Genomic DNA, 25,365 nt, shown 5'->3' with positions numbered 1-25,365 from the left:
CCTATCTCTGAGGTCGGGGGAGGGGTGCCATTGTACCGAGCACACATGTGGATGGGATCCCAGAGCCCCCACAGCGGGAAGGAGAGTTGCTGTGGTTTGAGAACATTTGCTCCCAGGGCCTCCCAGACCCACATTTTAAAAATAAAATAATGTTGCTCTTCGCGGGCCGAACAAAACTGGACGTCAAAGCATGGGAGGAGAGTGTGGCAGCGTAGCCTTTGCAGGCCACCCCTCCAGGGCAGACCGTGGAAGCGATACAATGCACGTGTGTTGGGAAAGAGGAATTCACATCCTGTCTGGTCGGGAAGGAAGCCAGAGCTCACCCTCAAGGGCGGTGGGGAGCTTCCTTGGTAATCTAGTGACGTCTGTGCACAGAGTAGGCCCTGCTGCGTCTGCCCTGGGGCGGAGAGTGTGGAGAGAGCCGGCAGAGTCCAGGCCCCGCTCTGGCTCTTGGTTAACCCAGGTCTTCCTCCCTGGCTGAGGTGTCAAATGCAGGAACATCTTACATGGGGGGCAGCGGGGGTGGAGGCCCCAGCTCTGTCCAAGGAATACTTCTTACCTATTTCTTTTTATTTTTTAAAGGTTTTATTTCTTTTTAAATCACTCTCTCCGTTTTGTTTTCCAGAGGTATTTTTAGTTAACTCTTAGAGAGAGATTAAGCTAAAGCCCAGAAAGTTACTGAGACATCTTTGGAGAATTCCTGACTTTTTAAAAACGAAACACTATAATCTTCTATCGACAAGGAGAGGGCCATTGGTTTTCTTGCAGATATCTACCTTTATACAATATTTGTGTGGAAATGTCCGCCTTGGTCAGTACATCAGTAAGGAAATGTACAATAAAATTGTATGCTCTCATAGCAAAATCTGGCATTAAATTACAAGATTTAAAAAGTTAATGAAACCCTGGCTGGTGTGGCTCAGTGGATTGAGGACAGGCCTGCGAACCAAAGGGTCGCTGGTTTGATTCCCCATCAGGGCACATGCCTGGTTTGTGGGCCAGGTCCCTAGCTGGGGGTGCACAAGAGGCAACCACACACTGATGTTTCTCTCCCTCTCTTTTTCCCCTCTTCCCCTCTCTTTCTAAAATAAATCGAATCTTTAAAAAAATAAACATAAAGTTAATGAATTCGTTTTTAAATTGATGTTTGGTTTTTCCACCTTCCTCTCTATTTTAGGTTTGAAGTTTTACTTTTTAATTCACAGGCGACTCTGGTGATAACCCTCCAGGCCCAGCACAGACGCACTGCGTCCTTCTGCCGGCTCTTCCTGCAGCCTCTGTCTGGGCAGGTGGTTGGGTTGTGGGTGTGGCAGCTGGTTCTCCTTTGAATCTGGCAAAATAACGTCAGAAGCAGCAATCGCTGCATGTTGGAAACCAGGAGTTAAAACATCAGAAAGGATGCAATGCTTGTTTCTTCCCAAAAATACCCAGGAAAAATCATTAGCCAGACTTGGTAAAATCTCTAAATTACAGATTATTTTTTAAAAATGCAGTTTTATTGTTTTTCAAGCACATTTTGAGTTAGTTAAGAAAAAAACAAACAAAAAAAAACCATTGCCTACTCGATTTCATGAATGTTTATTGAGAGACTGACTGCGGGGGGCCAGTCACTAGGGTGAGCTCTGGAGACAGGAGATGAATACAAAATGTTCTTTGAGCTCAGGGGAAGACAAGGGTGTAGGCAGCACGTGTAACACCTGGTGAAAAGCTGGAGCAGGAAGATGGGAAGTCGGGGAGGGAAGGGAGGAAGGAGGAAGCAGCTACTTGCCTGGCTAAGTTCATCAAGTTTTTTAGAAGAATTGACATTTGAACTTGGTCTTTGAGGGAGGGGTAAGATTTACCCTACGGCAGGGGTAAGATTTTCGTGTTTTAGGGAGGACTGAGGGGGCAGGGGTGGTGGTCATGGTTGAATGCTAGATCTACCAGACCAGATCCACGCCATACACTCTGGGGAGTTGGTGTGGCCCAGTGGTCAAAGAGCACTTGACCCCAGATCCGGCTCCCTCTCGCATTTACCGTGACCTTGGCGACTTACTTGACCCGTGCTTCAGTGTTCTCAGTTGTAAACTGGGGATAATAATAGAACCTGCTTCAGAGTGTTGTTCTGGGGATTAAGTGACTAGTAATTATAGTGCGCTTGGACAGCGTCTGGCACATGCTGAGCACCGTACACGGCCAGATGAATAAGTAAATAAAGCCCTACAGAGTGAAGGTTTGGTCAGCTCCCTGGACAGAAACGTAAGAATTGGCAACTGAAATCTGGGAAGATGATAACCACAGTGGCAGCATGGTTTTGGGTCTTCACATGTATCCACATAAAAAAGACACAGTAACCAGACAGGAACACCAGAAACCCACGGACAACATGTACGGCAAAACTAGATGGCAGCGTATACTCAAGAATCCCGAAGGACAGGCTGGTGGGGACCCCCTGCCAACAGCTATAGACCAGCAGGCAATTCCCATTTGTGTGGCTGAGAGCAGAAGGAAGCCAGGGGCGTTTGATGGACCTGAGAGCAGGAGACCCTAAAATAGCCAGCAGGTATTTATTGGAAGGTCCCAGCCAGTCTGAGATTAGCAGCTGGAAATGAGAGGGACTTGCCAAGTCAGGTCCAAGGGGTTGGAGCAGCCTGGCTCTGCTGACCCAGTAGGGCGCTGTGCTGAGGCGGGCCCCAATGAGCAGAAGCTGCTGAGAGTGGATGAAAATGGAGCAAGAAGTGACAAAAAAGGAAAAGGTAGAGATAAAGTGGAGGGAGGGGAGATTGCCAGGAATTACCAGAAAGCAAGCTGCTATATGTATTTTTAGCCGCTTTATTCAGGTATAATTTACATATCAAAAATGCACGGGTTGCAAACACACAGTTTTGTTGTTTTTAATAAATTTATACAGCGGTGCAGTCACCCGCACAGTTTGGCTTCAGAACATCTCCATCACCCTAGAGAGTTCTTTATGCCTATTTACACTCAGCCCCCTCTCCTACCTGCAGCCCCAGGCACTCCCTCATCTGTTATTGTCTCTCTCGATTGGCCTTTTCTGGGAATTTTACGTAAATGAAATCACAGAATCTATAGACCTTTGTGTCTTGCTTCTGCAGCTTAGTAAAATGTTTTTGAGGTTCACCCACATTGTAGCGAGTCTCCGTAGGCCCTTCCTTTTTGTTGTTATGTAGTTATTTCCTTGTACGGATGTACTGTATTTTGTTTATCCATTCACTAATTGTTGAACGTTTAGTGGATTATCCATTCCCTAACTGATGAACATTGGGATAGCTATTATAAATAATGCTGCTGTGAACATTTGCCTACAAATTTCTTTGCAGACGTTTGTTTTCGTTTCCCTTGGACGGAATCATAGGAGTGGGATCGATGGGTCCAGTGATAAGCTCACGTTTAGCTTTTTAAGAAACTGCCAAACTGTTTCCCAAAGTGGCTGTGCCGTGTTACATTTATGAGTTCCAGTTTCTTTCCATTCTCTTCAGAACCTGGCGTTGTCAGTTTTACATTAGAGCTAATCTAGTGGGTTCGTAGTGGTGTCTCGTTGTCATTTTAATTTGCATTTCTCCAATGATTCATGATGTTCAGTCACTTTTTATGTGCCTGCTAGGTGTTCTCACATCTTCTGCGGTGAAACATCTGTTGGAGTGTTTTGCCCTGCTTTCTGTGGGATTGTCATTTGTCAAGTTATGGGTTCTTTATACGTTATGGATACGAGTTCTTCAACAAATACAGCATTTGCAAATAGTTTCTGCCAGCTTATGGCTTGTGTTAGTTTTTAATGGTGTCATTTAAAGAGGAAAAGTTAATTTTAAGGAAATACAATTTTTCAATTTTTCTTTTTGTGGATTTTCCTCTTGGTGTCATAAATTTTTACCAAATCTAAGACCTCAAAGATTTTCTTTTATGTTTTTTTCTACGAGTTTTATAGTTTTGACTTTTACATGTAGGTCTCTAATCTATTTCGAGTTAACAATTGTGTAGGGTATGAGGTAAGGACCTAAGTTACTTACTTTTTGGCATCTAGATACAAGCACCCTTTGTTGAAAAGTCTTCTTCTTCCCTACTAAATTTCCTTAACACATTAGTAAAAAATTAATTAACTTAAAGGAAAGAGTTATTCCTGCAGTCTCTGTTTGGTTTTATTAATTTATATCACTATTCTTAAGTCAGTGCCATACTGTCCTGAATATATAGGTCGATAGCAGGTTTTAAAATTAGATGGTGTAAGTCCTCTAGCTTTGTTCTTTTTCAAAATTATTGTGAGTATTTTCAGTCCTTAACATTTCTATATATGTTTTAGAATCATCTTGTCAATTTCTACCAGGAAAAGCCCTCCAGCATTTGATAAGGGCGGCAGGCGATCGATCCCTCGATCGGTTCAGGGAGAATCGCCATATTAACAGCAGGGAACCTTCCGGTCCAAGGTCTCCCTAGTTAGGTCTTTAATTTCTCTCAAAAATGTTTCGTGGTTTTGATTGTATGGGTTTCGAATTTTTTGTTAAATTTTTGATGAGTATTTTATTCATTTTCTGTTGTAAGTTGAATTGTTTTCCTGATTTTATTTTCAGATTATTTTTTGCTAGTATAAGAAATACTGGTTGGTTTTTTAAAATATGGATATTGATCCTGCAACCTTGCTAAACTCCCTGATTAGTTCTTGTAATTTCTGAATAGATCACTTAGGATTCTTACATGTGGGATCATGTCATCTGTGAATGGAAACAGTTTTACTTTCTCCTTTCTCCACGGATCTTTTATTTCTATCAGTTGCCTCGTTGCGCTTTCAAGAACCTCCAATGCCATGCTAAATGCAGGTGGGGAGAGCAGACAACTTAATCTTACTCCCCCCGATCCCGGAGAGAAAGCATTCAGCCTTTCCCCACTAAATACCACGTGAGCTGTAAGTTTTTTAGAGATGCCTCTTTGTCTCTGGTGGTATTTCCTCCCTTACAGAGTGTCTTTTCCGATATTACTGTAGCCACTCCCGCTTCCTTGAGGTTACTGTCTACATAGTATGTCTTTTTTCTCCTTTTACTTTCCACCCACTTGTGTCTCTGGATTAAAGGACCTCATCGGTCTGTTACGGACAGCATGCAGTTGGATCTTGCTTTTTTACCCCATATAGATACTTTTGATTGGAGTGTTCAATCCGGTCACGCTCGCTACGGCTGTTGGCGTGGTTGGATTTGCATCTGCCATTTTGCTGTTCGTTTTTCACATGCCTCCTCTCTTTTTCGAGTCTTTGTTCCTCCCTGTTGCCCTCTTTTGTGTAAAAAAAAAAAAAGCTTTTTTGGTATTGCATTTTAATTCCTCTGTTGATTTTTTCCTATTTTATTTTTTGAAGTATTTTTATGGTGATTTCTCTGTGAATTACAGGGTACCTCTTAGCTGGTCACAACCTGCCTCAGGTTAGTACTGACTTAATTTCCGTGAGGCGCACAGTGTGGCTCTAATGTGGCCTCATTTCCTCCCTTCTTTGTGCTGCTGATGTCCGTATGTTACAAACACCACAGTGCAGTGTAGTAATTATTCCCTTACATCAATACAATCTTATTTGTTAGGAATTAAAAGAAAATATTTAAACTGGTGTATTTGTACACTATTTATGTTTACCCTCGTATTTACACGTCTGGTATTTTGTTAGTGGATTACTGTGGCTCCCAGTTTCCCTCGCTGTCATTGCCTTGTAGTCTGGGGGTCTTCCTGTAGCTTTCTGTGCCGGCCACGTCTGTAGCTACTCATCCTCTCACTTGTTGTTTCCTTGGTAGTGTCTTTGTTTTGCCTTCTTTTTGGATGGCAGTTGCACCTAAAGTTCCTTTAATCACTTTGAGTGTGTCTTCCACTGTGTCCGATTAGAGGTCCCTGTTAATCTTGTTGCTGTTCCCCTGTACGCGATTATTTTTCAGTTATCACCTTCAAGGTGTGGTTGTCTTTCAGCACTGTAACAGTTTTATGTCTCTGGTTTCCTTCAGTCCTTTTTCTCTCTGTTCTTTGGATTGGGTCATTTGTATTCGTCTGCCTTTAAGCTCAGTGATTTTTCTGCTGTCTCAGAGACTGTCGTTGAGCTCATTTAGGGAGTTTTCTACTTGAGTTACACTTTTTAACTCTACAGTCTCCATTTGGTTTCTGTTTCTCCGTTGATATTCCCTCTTTGTTTAGTCACTGTCGTCTTATTTTGTTTTAATCTTTGAACACAGTTTCTGTTAATCCTTTGATCGTACCTCTGACAGCTCCTTTGAAGTCTTTGTCTGAATCCCACATGTGGGCCCACTCAAGGGAGTTTTTATTGAGTCTTCTTTTTCTGAGCATAGGTCACGTTTTCCTGTTTCTTTGTACGTTTTATAACAGATCAGATGATTAAATAACAGAATTTATTTAATCTCAAATTAAAAAGTAGAAGGAGCCCTGGCTGGCGTGGCTCGCTTGGTTGGAGCACCGTCTGGAAAACTGAAAGGTCATGGGTTCGAGTTCCTGTCAGGCTTATCCCTGGGTTGCAGGTTCGGCCCCTAGTCGGGGTGTGTACGAGAGGCAGTGTTTCTCTCCCTTTCTCCCTTCCTTCCCCTCTAAAAAAAAAAAGGAGAATGCTGATAGTGAATGCAGAAGATAAGTTTTTTGACTTTCCAGAAATCATAATGGTGATGGTATCATTAGTATTGCTATTCTGAAACATTTCCTGTAACATAGAATAAAGACAATGAATACTTATAGAGTGCTGTAATTCTGTTATCCCCTGTGTCCTTGAGAACCAATACTTTTGGAATGGGAGAAAGGCAAAAGAGATTTAAGGTAGAAAACCTCTGAATTCCGGAATCTGAATGACTGTGTCGGAGATATCAGTATGAAGTCGTTGGTATCTGTGTGTCTGTCTGTATGTGAATGTTTGAGGGCACAGGTCTGTGTACACACACCGTGCAGCAGAAGTCGGGTTACTGCTGTGAGTGCACACAAAACAGTGTATTCTTGTGTTGTTATTCATTAATTATAGTATTGTTTTCCATATGAACAACTGTAAACCTAGTTTTTCCTCACCCTGTATATACGTGTGTGTGTGTGTGAGAGAGAGTGAGAGAGAGAGAGAGAGAGAGAGAGAGAGAGAAGGAAGAGGAGGAGGGGGAGGCAGGGGAGGGAGGCCTGACTCAGTGGCCGACTCAGCGGCAGTGGCCATCCCTAGCGCCGAGACTGCCATCCTGAAGAATCCTTTCTCAATAAAAGAAACCTCAGTCCAGCTCTGGAGTAGGAAGTGAGTGAGATGAGCCTGGAACACCTGTGCACACCAGACTGCAAGGAAACCGTCAAGGATTTCCAGGGTCACGTGAAAAGGATTCAGGCCAAATATGGGACAATTCGAATTTCAAGAAGCATAAAAAGTGCAACAGACTTATCAAATATGTTTAAATTCGTGAGCTGTGTCTTAGTGTCTATCAAAGTAAGTAAAAAGAACCAGACATTTATCCTACCTTTGCTATATGAACTAGAAAACCAAATAGTAGATAAATGAAAATACCTCCCTATAAGATGATTCCAGCTAATAAATGAACACGCAGCGAAAGAACTAGCATGTTACCATTTCATTAACTCGCAGTGAATGAATGTGTCTAATCACTGAGCACCGAGGGCTGTTACCGCGACAGAAAGAGTGGTCACTAGACACCATCTGCCTCCTGGTGGATGAGCATGCCGCTGGCCAAGCCCAGCAAAGGGACCAAACTTGAAGTGGTCACTCCCCAAAATCCAGCTGCCACCTGCAAGAAATGCAGAGACCAGAGGGATGTACCAGGCTGCCCCACAGCTATGCAGTTTTCCAGCCACAGGAAGCTCTCCAGATCGAACAGTTCAGCTGCTTTAACCGACAGATTCTAAGGAAAAGAAAGAGGTAGAAAGGGGACCTGTAGATTAAAAGAGATTTTCAAGATTCAACATGCAAGAAGAAAGATGCAGGCAAGATGAAACTCTAGCGCAGGGATGCACGCAGGAGTGATGGAGCCATAAGGAAATGGAATGAAGCAATTCCAGTCAGTTACTTTTGGATGGAGGGAGGGGCCTGTTAAGTGTGATGGGGTGAGTGACAATGTTTTTTTTTTTTTTAACTTGGGTGGTTATTACAAGGATGTTTGCCTTATAACAATTCCCTAAACAATATATATATATATATATATATATATATATATATATATTTATGGCTTTCTGCATCTATATTTTATACAGTGTAACAAGGTTAAAAAAGAAGGGGGGGGGCAATGAAAGATGGGACGGAGCAATGCCCAGCAGAGGGCAGGAGGGGTCCCTGCACGGGGACCAAGAGGTCCCGGTGCTAGTCCTGGCGCCCTGAGTCCTCTCTGGGACGTGGCCTCCCTCTCTGCAGGCTGAAGACCTGAAGCCCAGCATGCCTCGCCAGGCTGTGGGGAAAACCGCCTGGTGCAGCAGGCTGGGGGATGGCCGGGGGCTGGTGAGTGTCGTCTCCGCAGCAGATGATGACGGGTGGGGGGGGGGCTAACATTTGCTGAGTGATGATGCTACCTCGTGCAATCCTCGCAGCAGCCGTGCGGGCCGAGGTCTGTGGCCAGGCTGTCTTAACTCTGCCCTCGCACGTGACCACTCCGGACTCTGGGCAGAAGGAGCCTGAGGTCGTAGGCAACTCTCTGGACGAGAGAGTAAAATAACTTTTATTTTGTCCTCTGGGTGGTTTGTTGGTAAATGTCAGCTCTCGTGGATGGCTTCAAGGGCTTCCCCCGAACAAATTAAGAAGTCACCCCACAGATCCATCTGCCCTGCTCACGGGCCGAGCAAAGCTTTTTTGTACAGAGGGCGCATAAGTGCGGTCGAGCTCACGGAAGGACCGGTTGTGAATTTTCACTGGGTGGGACCAAAATAAAAGCAGCCAGGATGAAAGAATTTGATTGGGAAGCTCGTCCTAACCTCTTACGCGCACCCATTTCTCTGCTTGTTACAGGGCAGGGCAGGGGGTGGTTCACGATAAATTATTACAGAAAGGATTCCCCCTTTCTGTCTCTGGAGGTTCCTCCCCGTCCACGCCCACCTGCTAGGTTCGAAATGCCCGCCGCCAGAGGAAAGACGTCTCTCAATGCCAGAGACGGGTGAAAAGGAAAGGAATTGTTTATTTAAAAGTTACACAGACTTAGAGTAATGGCTTAATGTCTTCAATAAGATACCAAAGTCCTCTAGAATACCCACAGATGCACAGTCCTTCCCTCTCCCTGTGCCCAGTCCGGGGTACCATGTCTCAGGAAAGGAAGTAGAAGTCGGTGATTCAGGCTCCCGGCACCATCAGCTGTGTGGCTGCTGCGATCTCCAGTTAATCCAAAGCCATGTGGCACCTTCTCATGGCCCACCAGCAAGAGTCCTTTCTCCCCTTTTCTTCCAGGCAAAGTCTCTTCTGCTGCTTAAGCCGCGTGGCAAAAAGAAGCACTCCAAAACCACATGGTCCTCTCCTTTCCCTTCAGAACCGCATGGTCCTCTCTTCACTTCACCAAAGCTGCCTGATCCTCTCCCTTCTCCTCCAAAACCTTGTGATCCTCTCTTTCCCTTCATCAGAACCGCGTGGACCTCTACCTACTTCAGAACCACATGACCCTCTTCCTTTCCCCTCAGAACCTCGTGGTTCTCTCTCTTTTTACTTCAGAACCACATGACCCTCTTCCTTTTCCCTCAGAACCTCATGGTTCCTTCTTCACTTCAGAGCCGCGTGGTCTACCCCTTTCTATGGCTGCCACGCCTAGGTTTAAATCCCAGTGCCCATCTTCCTTTGCAGCCCCATTTGCGACTCCTCCTACAGTCAGCTACACCTGCCAGCATCCCCGTATTCTTCCAGCCTTACTGGGCTGCCATAGTAAGTCCGGGCTGGTGTGGCCCTGTGGTGTGGAGCCAATCATCTCCAAGCTCTCACGCAGGCCCTGTAACCAGGGGGAGTTGCTTCCTAGACCCATCTTGGGTGGAAGTCACTCCCATCTCCCTGGCTCAAAGCAGGGCCACAGCTATTTAACATATCCATGAAACCAGTTAAAGGTTATAGATATGTTAAATGACTGTGCCAGGGGTTAGCTGCAAAGCTCTTGCTACCCAAAACAGCTCTAAATGGCCCTGTTCCATGTGTCCCATCCCCGCTGGCTCAGGCCTGTAGGGGTGAGGACATCCTACATACATTTTTCTAATATTTCCTGGACACCCTGAGTCCTGGACCCCATTACAAATCCCTTCTTGGGGCCCTCCTCTTGGCTTCACCCTGTTTCAATCCCTCCTTTCAGATTTACAACCACTTTATAATCATATAAAGGACAATGGACGAAGGTCTCGTCGACTTGTAACTGCTTCCAGCTGGACATGGATGTCGTCCTACCTAACCTTGGGTCAGTGGTACCCTGAAAGGGGGTGCAGCACGGAGGGAGCCCTTCCTGTAAGGGGAAGGACCTCACAGAATCCAAGTCAGTTGGCTGTCACTGCGAAGTTGCAGGCTCGGTGTCCAAAGGCTGGCGTTACTGGACAGCTGGCATCCTCGTTGTATTCTGGAGGTGACAGATTTGGCAAGAGAGTTGGAAGGCACAATTAAATCATAATCACTGAATAACAAAGGTAGGCACCTAGGTAAAGAATGGCTTATCTGGAGGAAGGTGTACAAGCATGCTACACCTATCCAAAACCCTTGTGGCTCACTACACTTCACTCAGCTGAGGGGAATATATCAGGATTTCCCTCCTTTCAGATTCCTGGGCCCTTTCTGTCCAGGCTGTTTGGACAGAAAGGGGAACATCAGCTCTGAAGTGAAGCCCACAGACCGCCCGAACCCTTCACCAACCCAACCACCTAGTTCAACCAAACCGTTGAGTCTCAGGGGGCGATGATGAAGGTGGGCTCCTTAAGTGAGGCCTATATTGCAATCAATTCTCTCAGGTAATGAGGTCATAGGCATACGCCCTATGAAAACAGAAGGAAGAACACACAGGTTAATTCACTCAACAATCCCCAAACCACTCTCTGTGCCTGCAAGACTGTCTTTTGGGAAGACATTCAGTTGCAAGGTCCTTGCTGCAATGACATCTAACAATGGCAATTTGACAGGTCCTTCGTGCCTGTGAATTGAGCATTTTTGGTGATGTTACAAACCCAGTTTCAACTTTCAAATGAAAGCAAACTTCCAAGACAGTTAGCTGCACGATTCCGATATCCAATACTGAGCATTGTGATTTTCCTTAGACCACGATTTTTCTCCTTAAGATCACCCTTGTTATTAAAGTGACTACTTTGAGTCCAACTTTTAATTTTGCCTGTTTATTTGCATAAACACACCAAGAGCAGCCTGGATCACCTATGATCTTTAAGTTCGCTTTGCTGGAACTCACACAGGGAACCTTTAGACTGACTTTTCAGTCTGCCCCTTGGGGCACAGAAGCAGAGCCACACATCCGCCACCTGGCTTTGCCTGTACCAGTCATTTCCCTCAAATCCTTGAGGCTTCTGTTGTGCCTACAGGTTCCTTTTTAGCCATCTTTCAGGAAAGCAACCTTCGTTCCTTCCCTGGAAAGACTGCCACGAACCGCACAACCAACCAAGGTACCAGGCTTCTTCCTGTGGGCTTTTGCTAGCTTCACAAGTCAATCCCAGTTCCTCAGGGCTTCCTGGTGACGACCAGAACCCAGACATGCCTCCTTCAGGCGTGACATTCCAGTCAAAGTACCAGTTAACAAACCACCATTAATGACTGGTCTTAATGGATTTATGCAAAGAAACCTTATGTCATTACTTACTCCTTCAGAATGCCAAGTTCTGGAGGGATCAGGAAGGGAGAAAAATACCAAGTACGATGGAAAATCCTTTCCCTTCTGATATTCACCAAGATTGCATCTCCATGCCTTATACCTTCCATTACTAACCCCATATAATTTCTTTCCAAATCTTTCATGCCCTTCAGGTCCGGTCTCTTGGCAGAGACATGCTCCTTTGCCTCAGGCTGAAACACTTATCAGGCCCAAATGACCCTTCCTGGGTCCTCAGTGGCAAAGGCATTCTCCCCAGCCGGTTACAGGTGACCCTAACTAGGTCTTCAGGTGACCTTAGCCAGGTCTTCAGGTGACCCTAAACAGGTCTTCAGGTGACCTTAACTAGGACTTCAGGTACAGGGGGTTTCTGATCAGAAACACAACCAGTGGCACAGACATGCCCTTCAGGTCCGGTCTCTTGGTAGAGACATGCTCCTTTGCCTCAGGCTGAAACACTTATCAGGCCCAAATGACCCTTCCTGGGTCCCGAGTGGCAAACGCATTCTCCCCAACCGGTTACAAGTGACCCTAAACAGGTCTTCAGGTGACCCTATATGGGTCTTCAGGTATAGGGGGTTTCTGATCAGAAACATAACCAAAATGAAACTACATTCCCATAAAACCAAAAAAAAAACCAAGTAGCTGAGGTTTCCTTTCCTCCAGGTTTAAAACTTTCACAACCTTTCTACATATTTTTGCCCGTCCAGATTTTGCCCATTCCCTTTTAATCCCTGCTCCTTTCCCACACTGGGAAGGACTATACTTAAACTCAGTAGTTAAACTCAGTATCCGGCAACCAAAAGTCCCTATCACTGCAGGCACCTTCCACTAAAAGTCCCTAAATTCACAGGGATATCCTGCAGCTTTCTGAAGATTAGACCTTGCAAACACCCTATAAATCAGATGGTCACCCTTGGACCCCAGTCCATGACCTACAGAACCAGAGCTTTCCCTATCAGAGCCAGTAGCACAGAGAACCTGACTGGTGCAGTGCCCACACAGCAGCAACACACAGCCCATAATCTGAAGACAACCCTGAGCCCACCACCTTGTCCAGTTCCAAGGTGGCAGAACTCTCAGGTGACTCATCATCCAAGATGGAGATGCACAAGGTTGACCCGTCCTCCACGGTGGGGCACTCACGTGGCTCATCCTCCACTTTACCCAAAATGGTGACGCACCCACATGACTTGGTATCCAATCCCCAGCACTCATGCAGGCTCGGCTTACAGAGCATAGGGGCTTGCTTCCTCCCCACACCTGAGTACAAGTTCCCTTAGTGCCACCTGGGCTCACCGAACCTGTAAGTGAGCAGCCAGGGGCAGCCTGGAAGCAGCATAGTAACTGGGAGCAGCACACCAACCAAACCATCACCCACAACTCCATTATCCCGAAGCAGTGCTCACTTCCCTGCTCCGTTTCGTTTCCTTTTCACCTTTCCGGGCGTGATTAGGTGGCCGATGCTCTCAGGAGTGCAGAGAAATTCTTAGAGACTGGGAAAACTCCGAAGTCTCACTCTCCCACACCTGAGGGGGTCGGTCAGCCACAGGCAACTATTATCCCTTTGTGGTTGCCAAAAACTGTTACAGAGCAGGGCAGGGGGTGGTTCACGATAAATTATTACAGAAAGGATCCCCCCTTTCTGTCTCTGGAGGTTCCTTCCCCCCACGCCCACCTGCTAGGTTCGAAATGCCCGCCGCCAGAGGAAAGACGTCTCTCAATGCCAGAGACTGGTGCAAAGGAAAGGAATTGTTTATTTAAAAGTTACACAGACTTAGAGTGATGGCTTAATGTCTTCAATAAGATACTAAAGTCCTTTAGAATGCCCACAGATGCACAGTCCTTCCCTCTCCCTGTGCCCAGTCCGGGGTACCGTGTCTCAGGAAAGGAAGTAGAAGTCCGTGATTCAGGCTCCCGGCACCATCAGCTGCGTGGCTGCTGCGATCTCCAGTTAATCCAAAGCCATGTGGCACCTTCTCATGGCCCACCAGCAAGAGTCCTTTCTCCCCTTTTCTTCCAGGCAAAGTCTCTCCTGCTGCCTAAGCCGCGTGGCAAAAAGAAGCACTCCAAAACCTCGTGGTCCTCTCTACTCTCCTTCAGAACCGTGTGGTCCTTTTCCCCATTTCAGAACTGCGTGGTCCTCTTCCTTTCCCCTCAGAACCTCGTGGTTCTCTCCTATTCACTCCAGAACCGTGTGGCCCCCTATTTACTTCAGAACGCATGGTCTACTCCTTTCTCCCCCAAAACCTTGTGGTCCTTCCCCATTTCAGAACCTCGTGGTTCTCTCTCTTTTTACTTCAGAACCACATGGCCCTCTTCCTTTTCCCTCAGAACCTCGTGGTTCCCTCTATTTACTTCAGAGCCGCATGGCCTACTCCTTTCTCCCCCAAAACCTTGTGGTCCTCCCCCTTCTATGGCTGCCACGCCTAGGTTTAAATCCCAGTGCCCATCTTCCTTTGCAGCCCCATTTCCGACTCCTCCTACAGTCAGTTACACCTGCCAGCATCCCCATATTCTTCCAGCTTTACTGGGCTGCCACAGTAAGTCCGGGCAGGTGTGGCCCCATGGCATGGAGCCAATCATCTCCAAGCTCTCACGCAGGCCCTGTAACCAGGGGGAGTTGCTTCCCAGACCCATCTTGGGTGGAAGTCACTCCCATCTCCCTGGCTCAAAGCAGGGCCACAGCTACTTAACACATCCATGAAACCAGTTAAAGGTTATAGATATGTTAAATGACTGTGCCAGGGGTTAGCTGCAAAGCTCTTGCTACCCAAAACAGCTCTGAATGGCCCTGTTCCATGTGTCCCATCCCCCCTGGCTCAGGCCTGTAGGGGTGAGGACGTCCTACATACATTTTTCTAATATTTCCTGGACACCCTGAGTCCTGGACCCCATTACAAATCCCTTCTTGGGGCCCTCCTCTTGGCTGCACCCTGCTTCAATAGTACATGATAGAAAACAGTTCTGATTTTGCACTATTTTCTGCTAAACCAAAGATGCACAAACATAGCAGTGGCTGCTTTTTGGCTTCTGCGCAGCTAATGTTTATCTGTGGAGTGAGGGCCAGATGGCGGGTGGTGGGAGGTGGCGGGTGGTGGGAGGTGGCGGGTGGTCGGGCGATGGGACGTTTGACATCATTTTGAGCACGGGGCCAGCAGCTTTCCAGGGGTCCTCTTGCTCAGGCGCTGGGAGTAGGCATCAGTCCCACCGTGCAGACAAGGGCACAGGCTCAGGGGGACGAGGTCTGCTGCCCTTGCCCTTGCACTTCCCAGCGTGCGCCTCGCGTCCGGCTTGTGTGCCCTTTGCCACGTTTCCACGCGCCTCACACGTGGAAACGTTCTCCCTTCCTCCTCCTCCCTCTCACGTTCACTCTCACCCTTCACCCTTTTCTTCTTTTAATTCCCCACTTACAGCTCTTTCCCAGGCCCCAGTGCGTTATCTGGTGTGACTCACGAGGATGTGTGAGAATCCCAAACGGTACCATGCTACCTCCGACCAAGCAATACTGCTTTGTTTCCCCACAAACAATGTCAGAGGCTTTTGTTTACCAGTTTTCCAGCCAAGCCTCTTCTTTCCTGATTGAGTGGCCTGGTTTGGAATAGGGCCCTGCAGGCAGGCCCGGGCCTGAGCCCCACGCTGGGGGTTGCCCCACTTCCGGTCCCCTCCCAGCCTCTCCTCACCCACACCTGCTGCCGGCTTGGCTCCTGAAGCCATTTGGACCAGTGACCCCTGCATTTAAAGGTCTTCAAAAAAGAACAACCACAAACAAGTCCCTTGGACTTTTTTGGTCATGCTTTTGGAATATTGTCCCCAGAGGTTGTTTTGGAGATGCAGTTCTGCTTTCTGCTGGTTGACATGCAAGTGAACGCCGTGCTCTTCCCCTTGCACTTAACCCTCAGCTCGAGAGCTGCGGTGCGTGTGGAAGCACTGCCTTCCCCTTGGTGTCCTCGCTGCCTCTCGCCCTCTGCACAGCCCAGTTGGCCGGACAAACAGGACAGTCGGAAGTCCCTGTGTCCACGTGACATTGCCGTATGAACTGACTAATCTGAAGTCGTCTTGGTAGCAGACCGTCTCTGCCTCCTCCACTGCCTTTCTTCCACTTGATCGTTGGCTTGTAGAATGCGTATTGAACTGGCCTGGTGCTCATCGTGCTCCACGTAGTTCACTGTGTCCCTGCGTCTGAGGCGGGTCATTCGCAGCCCCAGCCACACGCTAAACGTGCCTGTCTTCCAGCTTGGGCTGGGTCTGGAGCCCACGTGTTCCTCGGAGGAAGTAGGTTATGTTGGCGCTTAGCTTTCTCTTGTCAGCTCTGTGTCACACTCTCATAAAACCCTGGCTGTTCAACCACCAAACCACCAGTCTGAGCCACTTAAACCACCGCTGGTGGCTCAGCCGCCCAAGTTCACGTGTTCGACTGTGGCCTGGCCCATTGATTGACTCAGAACAGTCTCCCGTGTTAGCTCTATTGACTGAGGTAGAACAAGAAAGATTCGGTGGCCCACACCTTCAATGCCTCTACTCATCAGTGTTGCGTTTGGCCCCGGGGCCTGTGGTGGAGACTCGCACTCCTCCCCAAGGTCACCGGCACTCTCAGGAGGTGTCACCACCATTTCCTGGGAGAAGGGCCACAGGGTCCCATGGAAAGGGCATTTTTCTATCCTCACCTGACATCAGCTGTCTTTTGTTATTGAGGACACGATAGGCTTTCAATAAAAAGCAAGGTGAAGGAATGAGTCCAATCAGGGAACACCTTTTATTTTTCCTTTAAAATCAAATGCCTCCAAGGAAGTGAAACAGACTTTCATGTGCTATAAATTGACTGGAAGATAGATGCCAGAGTTCCAAAACTGAGCAATGGCAAAGTTTTGAGGATAATAGTAGTAATAAAGGCAAACACCGAAAAAGCCGTTACTACATGTATTAACTCATTTAATTCTTGCAACCAATCTGTGCGGTGGGTACATTTGTTACCGCCATTTTACAGATGAGGAAACCGAGGTACAGGCATTTCCCCCAAGACCAACAGCTGGCGAGTTGCAAAGCGTGGACGTGAGCCCGTGCAGTCTGGCTCCACAGTCCCTGTGCGGTTTCATCTAAGTTGAGGTCTGTAGATGAGGATATGGGTTTCCGGGTGAATACGCTGAAGGGCAGCCCTTCCTTATGTGCTAGATCCTGGCTTTGTCTGTCGAAAGCGTATTATTAGACTGACGAGTCCAACTGTGTCCCGTACTGTTTGGCTTCCAGGGTCCAGTCGAGCATCATCCCAAGCCCACGAGGAGGCACATTTGCTGGCTGGCCCACTGTTGCCTCCCCTGTGCACAGTAGGCCCTCGCCATGCATTTTGTGAATGAGAATTGATACCCTTTGACTCATTCCCAAAGGGTGGAAAGGAGGGAGGACATGAGACCGGGCGAGCCTGTCTCAATTTCTTCTTCCTCAGAGACTCGGGGTTCGGGTGAGCGGGAAGGGACAGCCAGCGGGTGAGCCCCTGGGGCAGTTTGTCCAGCTTTCATCCGCAGGCCTTCCACATGCCACGTCGGAAGGACCTGTTTGCATGTCCCTGTCTGACCCCCAGCAGGCTCTCTGTGCCTTTTTGGACTCATACCTGGGGGCAGAGCCTGCCCGTGAGCTGCCTGCCACCGCCGGCTGACCCCAACGCCCAGTGTCCTTGACTTTTGTCACGAGGAAGCCTCCATTGCTGAGGTAGTCAAAAAAAAATGTTGTTAAGCCTAGTACAACTCTCATTAGGTTTGAAATGAGACTTGCGGAAGCTTTGCCTGCTTGTTCACATCCCAGCGTGGACAGTGGTCACACCCTCCGTCGCTATATCTAGGCTGCAGCTGGCTTGCCCCGAGGATCAGAGAGAGTCCTTGTTAACGAGGCCAAGGTTGTGGGTTTGATCCCTGGCCCCTGAGTGCAGCAAGCCATCTGTCTTCACAAATGCATGTCATTGGATACGAGGTGAAGAGTGTGTACACAGGGAACAGGAGCCGGAGCCCATTCTGGGAAAAACAGCTCCCTGACAGCCTGCCAGAAGTGTCCTTTGGACTGTGACGGATGTCTTTTTCTTCTCCCCCTTCCCAGGCCGGGATATCTGGTTTTCATTTCAGAGTTTTCCAAAGAGATGTTACTAACAGTTATATAAATGCAGGGGAAGCAGCTCCCAAGCTTGAGAACTAAGAGGGAAGGACCCAGAGATGCACCAGAGAGTCCTGTTTTTCTAGGGTTTTCTGTGGAGACAACGTGCAAATACTGACGGGCCCATCTCACGCCGTAAGACGCATCTGCTTTACTTGTTGCCTTGGTGATCAAGGAAACTCTTTTCAGCAAAGAGAACGGGAAAGGGATTTCAGAACATAAGGCTGGGCTCACTCTTTTCTTTTGGGGGCTGGTGCACAGCTTACCAAGTGTCTCCGGGTGCCTGGCTGTCTCTGTGAGGCATTGGGATGTGGAGAGGTGGGTACATAGGGGGCCCGTGCTCCCGAGGGCGTCACGGTTCAGTGGGAGGACAGACGCAAACACAGAACTCAGTGTGTTGAGGGCCACGTAGGCTCCAAGTCCCTGCAGACTGGTGGGCAGCAGGCGGGATGAGTGCCTCCATCTTCCTGCAGAAGCTGGGGGAAGGTTCCCAAGGGTAGCCTTTGGCCCGGGTCTCGAAGAATGGCTTAAAGTTCCTTCGGAAGCTTTCCCTGAGATGTCTGGACAACCCTCATTATCCACGTGGCTGCCTGGAAGCTGTCAGGCCTGGCCGGCCCAGGGCCACTGTCACTGGGTACCGGTGGCGCCCGCGCTGCAAAGCCGCTGAGGACACAGGAGGTGTGTTCTGTTTAAGCGGGTGCTTGGCTCTACTGCCTGCCAGTCGTACTCGGGGAGAGAGAAGGGGACGAGAACAGGTGGAAAATGTATCCCCTCGTGGTCTTGGTTCCTGTGCTCATAGTAGTTCTGAATTCCACTCATTCCATGAATGTTGATGGGGCACTCCCTGTGTGCCAGCCTCTGACTGAGGGACTTGGGACATGCCAGCGAGCAAAACCAAGAACTTGGTCCTCAGGGCGCTTGCGTTCTTATGGGGGATGGGAAGCCATCTAAGCCCCCTGAGGCAGGGATGGCGCCTTTGTTCACCAGTGTCTCCTCAGGGACAGGCCTGGGACTTGATACGGAATCATGCGAAAAGCCAGAGGATTTCTTAGCTCTAAGAGACCTATTGTGTTGACGTGTTGTCATTGACCTTCAGTTATAAAGTTCGCAACCACAGAGAAGGAAAAAAAAAAAAATACAGAACATACTCTCAGAGGGCACCTTTTCCTTATTACCTGGGGATATGACATCCAGTACAAAAAGTATTTTATTCACTTCAGAACGTGGAGTGTGCATACCAGTGACGGCTGATATTGAAATGTCCTGCTGGCCTGGGCCAAAGTGTGAGGCCAGAAGATAACTTGGAAGGATAAGGTAAGGGGAAGAATTGTATTTTCCCATCTTACTCGGAAGGAATGAAAAGAGAAAGAGCAAAACACTATCTTGAGCTTGCCGTTGAAGCAGCCACCCGTCAGGAGGTGACGTGGTTCTCAGTCTCTGAGTTTTCCACTTTGAGTTGGATTTGGGAGCTTTGGCTTCCTTCCCATATTCATTTCCCCCTTGGTGTGCCGGCACAGCAGCCCGGGTGACAGTGTTCACGAGCTGAGACTGTGGTTCAGAGTCGTAGGACAGAGCCAGGCACCTCTGTAGACTTGTCCATAGAATGTAAATTGCAGGGGGGCAAGAGGCAAGCCGTGTGCTGGCCAGTGTCAGCACGAAGTCACGCTTTTGCACTGACCTAAGGGCCAGCAGACAAGCCCTGGAAGGAAGAGATTCAGAAAGAGGCCGATGAAACCTGGTAGAAAAGGGAGGAGAGAAGAAAAAAGTGGAAGTGGGTCAAGGGGGAAGAAGAATGTGCCCCCATGGCGAGTGAGTGGGCTTTCGGAGCAGTAGGTTGCCTGGGTTTGCCCAGAGCAAGGCCTGAGCTCACCCTGCTGGGCTGGGGGCAGGCAGCTATGTTGGAGAAGGAAAGTGGGATTTCACCTGTTTGCCAGGCTGAACCACCAACTGGTGTTCAGGGACTCGCTGGCCCTTTCTCCTCCGTCACGACCGAGCTGTATGGAAACCGTTTGGCATGGACAGAAATGCACCCAGCTCAGGAAGCTGGCCGAAGCAAGGTGCAGGAGGTGAACCCCGAGTTCTGACAGCTTGCCAAAGCACCTGCTGCTCGTTTTGAGAGTAGTTTACCATAATGAATTCTGACATCGTGCTACTCCGCCAAGGGTGATGAAATGGAATAAATGACCTCATGTCAAAGGTCCGTGGAAACCCTCAAAACCAGGGAGACCCCGTGGCTCTCTTCTCTTCATTTTGGAGTGGGAATTTTAAGCAACAGTTCCTCCCAGATAGTTGATGAATCTCAAGATTTTCAGAATAAACTAATAGTTCAGAGACACGAAAGGAGTCGTGTGGCTTTTGTTTATTTCCCTCAGATTGGGTTATTTCATAGCATTTAGATTGTAATTCTTGCAAGTTAATTTCCTTTTTTGTTCCTTTCTATCACGATGATCCATCCAGATTTAAAAACATTTTTTTTTCTACATCAACAGTGAAAGTGCTTGGTTGAATAAAATTATGTGGCTAAAAAATGTGCGAATGGTGTAGGCGTCGAGAATTGAATGTTTTTGCTTTGGGGATACTTTTTCTTTTTCTAATATTTAAAATGCACAGTCTTTCACCTTTAGTTCCTCCTTCCTCCTGCTGTCACATCCATCTGTGGTGGGACAGCCGGCCTCGGGGCTGTGGCCGCAGCTCCTGTGACCAGCACGGCCCTAGGTCTGCTGAGACAGACCTTGGTTACTGGAGGCCCTTTGTTTACGAGCAAGGTGCCTCCCAGTTTGTGGGGGGAGTTGATTCTGAATCCTAACTCTCTCTAGAAATAAACTAGAAGCGGTTCAAGAAAAACTTGTATCTGCTTCCAAGGTAATGTCAGTGCTTTGGGAATACGCCCTCGGTTGTGGCTGGTTTTGCCTTAGGATGTGTGGGCATCCCTTCGGTCCCGAAGACTTCCCCCAGTCGTCCACCAGAGGGCCTCAGTCCTGCACGGGAGAAGCCACCCTGCACCTTTGAGGGGAGATGAATTCATCCCTCCTTTCTCTTTAAGGTAGCAGAGGCATTAGACTCGGACACTGGACTGCTTCACCTGGGCCAGTGGATTTTCTTTTCCAGTTGTGAGCTCATTGCTAGGAGTATCTCATTACTGTGATCACTGAATGCATGTAATTTGTACTATGTATGTATATTAAGTAATTTGCATACTAATGACACAGAACAGAGACCTGAGCTCTTGCATTTGCATTTTGTCCTTTCTCCTAGAGTTGCACTTCAGCTTGAGGACTTACATTTCTTTTGCCCAGGAAGGTGACAGAGCTCCTGGCTCGCTCTTGCCCGGTCTGTGAACCTGAGCAAGCCGTGTGGCTTCTGTGCCACAAGGACTGGCTGTGTTAGGTCATTCACAGCTAGAATACTCTGTGCTTCTGTGCCTCTGTGCCTGGATAAGTAACTCCTTACGCAAGGAGGGCACATTCTGAATGGCCAGTTCCTATCTCGGAGCCTCCCCCGAGCTACAGGATTTAGATTTGAAACTGCCCGTTCAAACCTCCGTTTCCAGCCCTTGAAGCCTGGGTCTCCAGTCATGGTGCCTCCGTCCCACCGTTTCGTACAGGTCAGAATGCCGTTCCTGCCGTACATCATGCATCACAGGAGCTTAATCTGTGGTCCTAGAATGAAATCAGACTACTCCGTCCTACCCGTCCATGTGTTGTTAGCTGTCACTGTTTCCTTCCCCCCACGCTACCTGAGAGAACCGAGCTTCGGTCCACAGCGAATGTGCTTTGTTGCCTGCGAACACAGCTCCCATAAAAGCCAATGAAGGGAAGAGCGAAGTAGATTGCACGTCCCAGGGCCTATTACCTAATTTTTATTCGTGTCGCTGTTAGGTTTCCTTTAGCGCTGTCTGGTGTCCTGAGCACAAGCTTCTCTTTTTATGCCATCGTAAAGCTCTCTGATCTACTATCACCTGATACGTGTGGGGGAGAGGAATACGGGAGTATTTATGTACCTGTGCCAATAAACTCTTACCTAGGTTCTGGGGCTGCTCTTGTGAATGAGAGCTCTGGGATGTCGTGTCGGTGTAAGAGACGAATTAATAGCCCTTGTGAGTGTCTGTAACATACAGAACCCACATTCAGTTTGATTTAATACCTTTGTGCAATTTAAAATGTCATCCAAGAAGAGAGCCAAATGCCTGGAGCACCTGCCACAGCCTGCAGGGCTGGCTGACAGGTTTGCACCGGCTGACCCGCTCTGCGGCGCTCTGGAAAGATGAGACGTGTTCTAATGAGCAGGTTATAAATATCCCCGAGTTCTGTCATAGGTGGTAGCAGCGCTCAATGTAAAGGGACCGGCGCGGAAGTGCCGCCGGCTGAGCTGCCGGCTTTCGGAGAGGACAAGTGGGGCCTGGATGTATTGACCAGGATGTTACCAAAGAACCATTTGTCCCTTAAGGAAATGTGTCAGCAAACATGTCTCTGTGAGGCGTGCGGGGCAACAAGATGAGAGGTGTTTCAAGCATAGCCAGGCAGCCCAGCTTCTGTGTTCATGCAGTTGCTGACAGAAGGGGCCTTCGACCCTTGCTTCTCTGCAGGGTTGGGGGAGGAGGGGTGGTTTGGTGGATTTATGGGGTGGTGATTTATGGTCTCAGAGATGCGGAGTGGTTGCTTGGTGGAGCCCCTCACTTTTCACACCTTTGATCTCTGTCTTGCCCACAAAAATTACAAGTTACAAGAAGCCTTTCCCCACGTTGCATGCAGTGTGCCTTGTGGATATTCCTCTTCCCCATTTGCCACCCGCCTTTGAGGTGGAAAGACAGATTCAGATTCACTGAACAGAGCAGGAGAACCGCAGAGCCATTGTAGGGGTGAAGGTAGACTCTTGCAAGATATCTTGCTTTGGGGGCCAGAGGGGGGAACCTCAGAACTGAGTTCCCAACTTTTGTTTTCTTGAGAAAATTTGGTTGTGGGAGCACAAAAACCCATCAGTCCCAGGTCACATTTTTGAGATTTGAACAAAGATGGACAGACGCGTTCAGAATAATTGTTTGCTTAAAATCTAGCCAATAGCTCTTATGTAGACAAAGCGCATGGAGCTATGTGTATAAAATATTTAACACGAATGCACACCAGATGGAGACCCTGTCCATTCTGTGCGCACACAGGAACTTGACAAGAGGAGTCGGGAGATTCAGAGAGCTCCTCAGAGCGGTGGAAACGAGAACGACTCAAAACCTGCGGATGGTAAGTGTGACTGCTGACTTGATTGAGGAACTGATCCCTCACTCCCTCTCTCTCTCTCTCTCTCTCTCTCTCATATGTATTATTTAGATATAGTCTACAGCCCTGGCTGGTGTGGCTCAGTGGATTGAGTGCCAGCCTGCGAACCAATGGGTTGCCGATTCGATTCCCAGTCTGGACACATGCCTGGGTTTTGGGCCCGGTCCCCAGTAGGGGGCGCGCAAGAGGCAACCACACATTGATGTTTCTCTCCCTCTCTTTCTCCCTTCCCCTCTCTAAAAATAAATAAATAAAATCTTTTAAAAAACGATATGGTTTACATACCATAGAATTCACCCATTTGCAGTCAGTGTTTTTTAGTCTATGCGAGGGTTTGTTCAGCCGTCACTAATATTTAATTTCAAAACATTTCATCACCCGGAAAAGAAGCTCCATACCCATTAGTAGTCAGTCTCCATTCTCCTCATACCCAGCCCCTGGCAACCACTGATTTACTTTCTGTCTCTCTGGATTTGCCTGTTTTGGATATTTCCTCTACGTGGAATTAGACAATATGTGTTCTTTTTGTGACTGGCTTCCTTTACTTTGGATAATGTTTTTAAGGTTCGTCCATGTTGTAGCCTGTACCAATATTTCTTTCCTTTTTATTATTACCAAATAATAGTCCATTGTGTGGATATAACACATTTCACATACCTATTTATTAGTCGATGGACATTTGGGTTGTTTCACTTTTTGGCCGTTGTGAATAATGCCGCTGTGAACATTCTTACGCAAGGTCTTACAGGGATTCATGCGCTCATTGTTGTTGGGCGTGTACCTGAGGGTGGCATTGCTGGGTCCCGTGGTGACTCTACTTTTAACACTTGGAGGGACTGCCAGACTGGTTTCCAAAGCAGTTGCACCATTTCACATTCTCGCCAGAAGTTATAAAGATTCCATCTTTTCTCATCCTGGACAGCATTTGTTATTATCTGTCTTTTCAGCTGCAGCCACCCTAGTGGGTGTGAAGTCTCATTGTGGTTGTGATTTACCTTTCCCCGATGGCTACTGGCGCAGGGCATCTTTTCAGTCACCTCTCAGTGGTGCTCTCTGTCGGAACACCAGAAACGGGTCCAGTAAGGCAGGTAGAATGTAAGGCCTCCCGGACACCATTGCTGATGATTCATATATAACCCAGACAGAGCAAAGCAGATCAGACCCTGAGCAGCCAGTACCTAGCTGTCCAACTAATGATACTCACCATAAAACTTAGAAGATAAATATAAAATCAAGTTAAATAAACTGGTTGGTCATCCGCTTGGCTCTCCTATTGAGTTGAGTTCTCCCTCTTCCTTTTTAAACCCTTCACTTTCCTTTCTGGGGGGACTTCTTTAACTACACCTTCATAGCTTGCCCTTCAGAGCCGCAGCCAGTGCGTGAGTGTTTGGATAAAGGCCTGGTGCTAACTGGAAGCAGGCAGATGCCACCTGTCACCGTTGATGTAGCAACCCCATGCAAGATTGCAGTGTCTTTTGTCATTGGTGCTGTGGTCCTCCCTTTATGGTGGGTCCTTTGAATACTGTGGGACAGTATGCGGTTGGGCAAGGCAAATGGGTGCTTGTCATGGAAGACGAGGCTGGGCCTTCCTTTTTGTGTGTCCAGAGTTTTATCTGCAGATATAGGGCTCGAGGGGCCAGATGGCTGAACTACAGGCTTTCCTAGAATACGGGGAGGGGTGGTGAGAGAAGACAGATTTCTCTCTCTCTCTCACACACACACACACACACCCCCCAACAGCTCTTTTGGTCTTCAATATTTATTTACATTTTGATGTGATTTTATACGTGCCTTAAGAAGTTCAAACAAGTTGATATTTTGCAAAAATATGGATAAAAATTGTTGCCTTTCTCCTCAAATTGATCTATTCCCAACATTCCATACAACTTTTCAACTGGTCAGTAAGAACACCGTCTTCCAAGCTTTGGAAGCACAATGTAAGCAAGTGATTATACAAGGTCTGTCCCGAAAAAGTCCAGCCACTGTTAATATAAAGAGTGATGGTTTACACGACATCTGTGTAACCTGGCAGCCGAGGAGAGCAGACTGGAATGCACACGTGTAAACAATGACGACTTCACTGTACCAGTCAGTGGGGGTGGTAGAGTTCGTACTATGTGTATGACGTGGCTGTCACATTCAAAATGACTGAGTCAGTAGAGTCACAAATCTGTATCAGATTTTGCATT

General features: G+C 47.8%; 1 protein-coding gene across 3 annotated transcripts in view; it reads left to right on the top strand.

Annotated features, from left to right (window-relative positions):
• The window catches only part of TTC7B (tetratricopeptide repeat domain 7B), a 215,390-nt gene that overhangs the window by 63,994 nt on the left and 126,031 nt on the right, over positions 1–25,365 (top strand). For all 3 annotated transcript variants that reach the window (XM_053928133.2, XM_053928134.2, XM_053928135.2), the window contains exon 6: positions 23,062–23,140. In XM_053928133.2, the coding sequence (XP_053784108.1) occupies positions 23,062–23,140 (79 nt within the window). The remainder of the gene's footprint in view (positions 1–23,061; positions 23,141–25,365) is intronic.

Source organism: Desmodus rotundus, chromosome 7, assembly GCF_022682495.2.
Source record: "Desmodus rotundus isolate HL8 chromosome 7, HLdesRot8A.1, whole genome shotgun sequence".
Taxonomy (NCBI): domain Eukaryota; kingdom Metazoa; phylum Chordata; class Mammalia; order Chiroptera; family Phyllostomidae; genus Desmodus; species Desmodus rotundus.
This window is presented reverse-complemented; position numbering and strand designations above follow the sequence as displayed.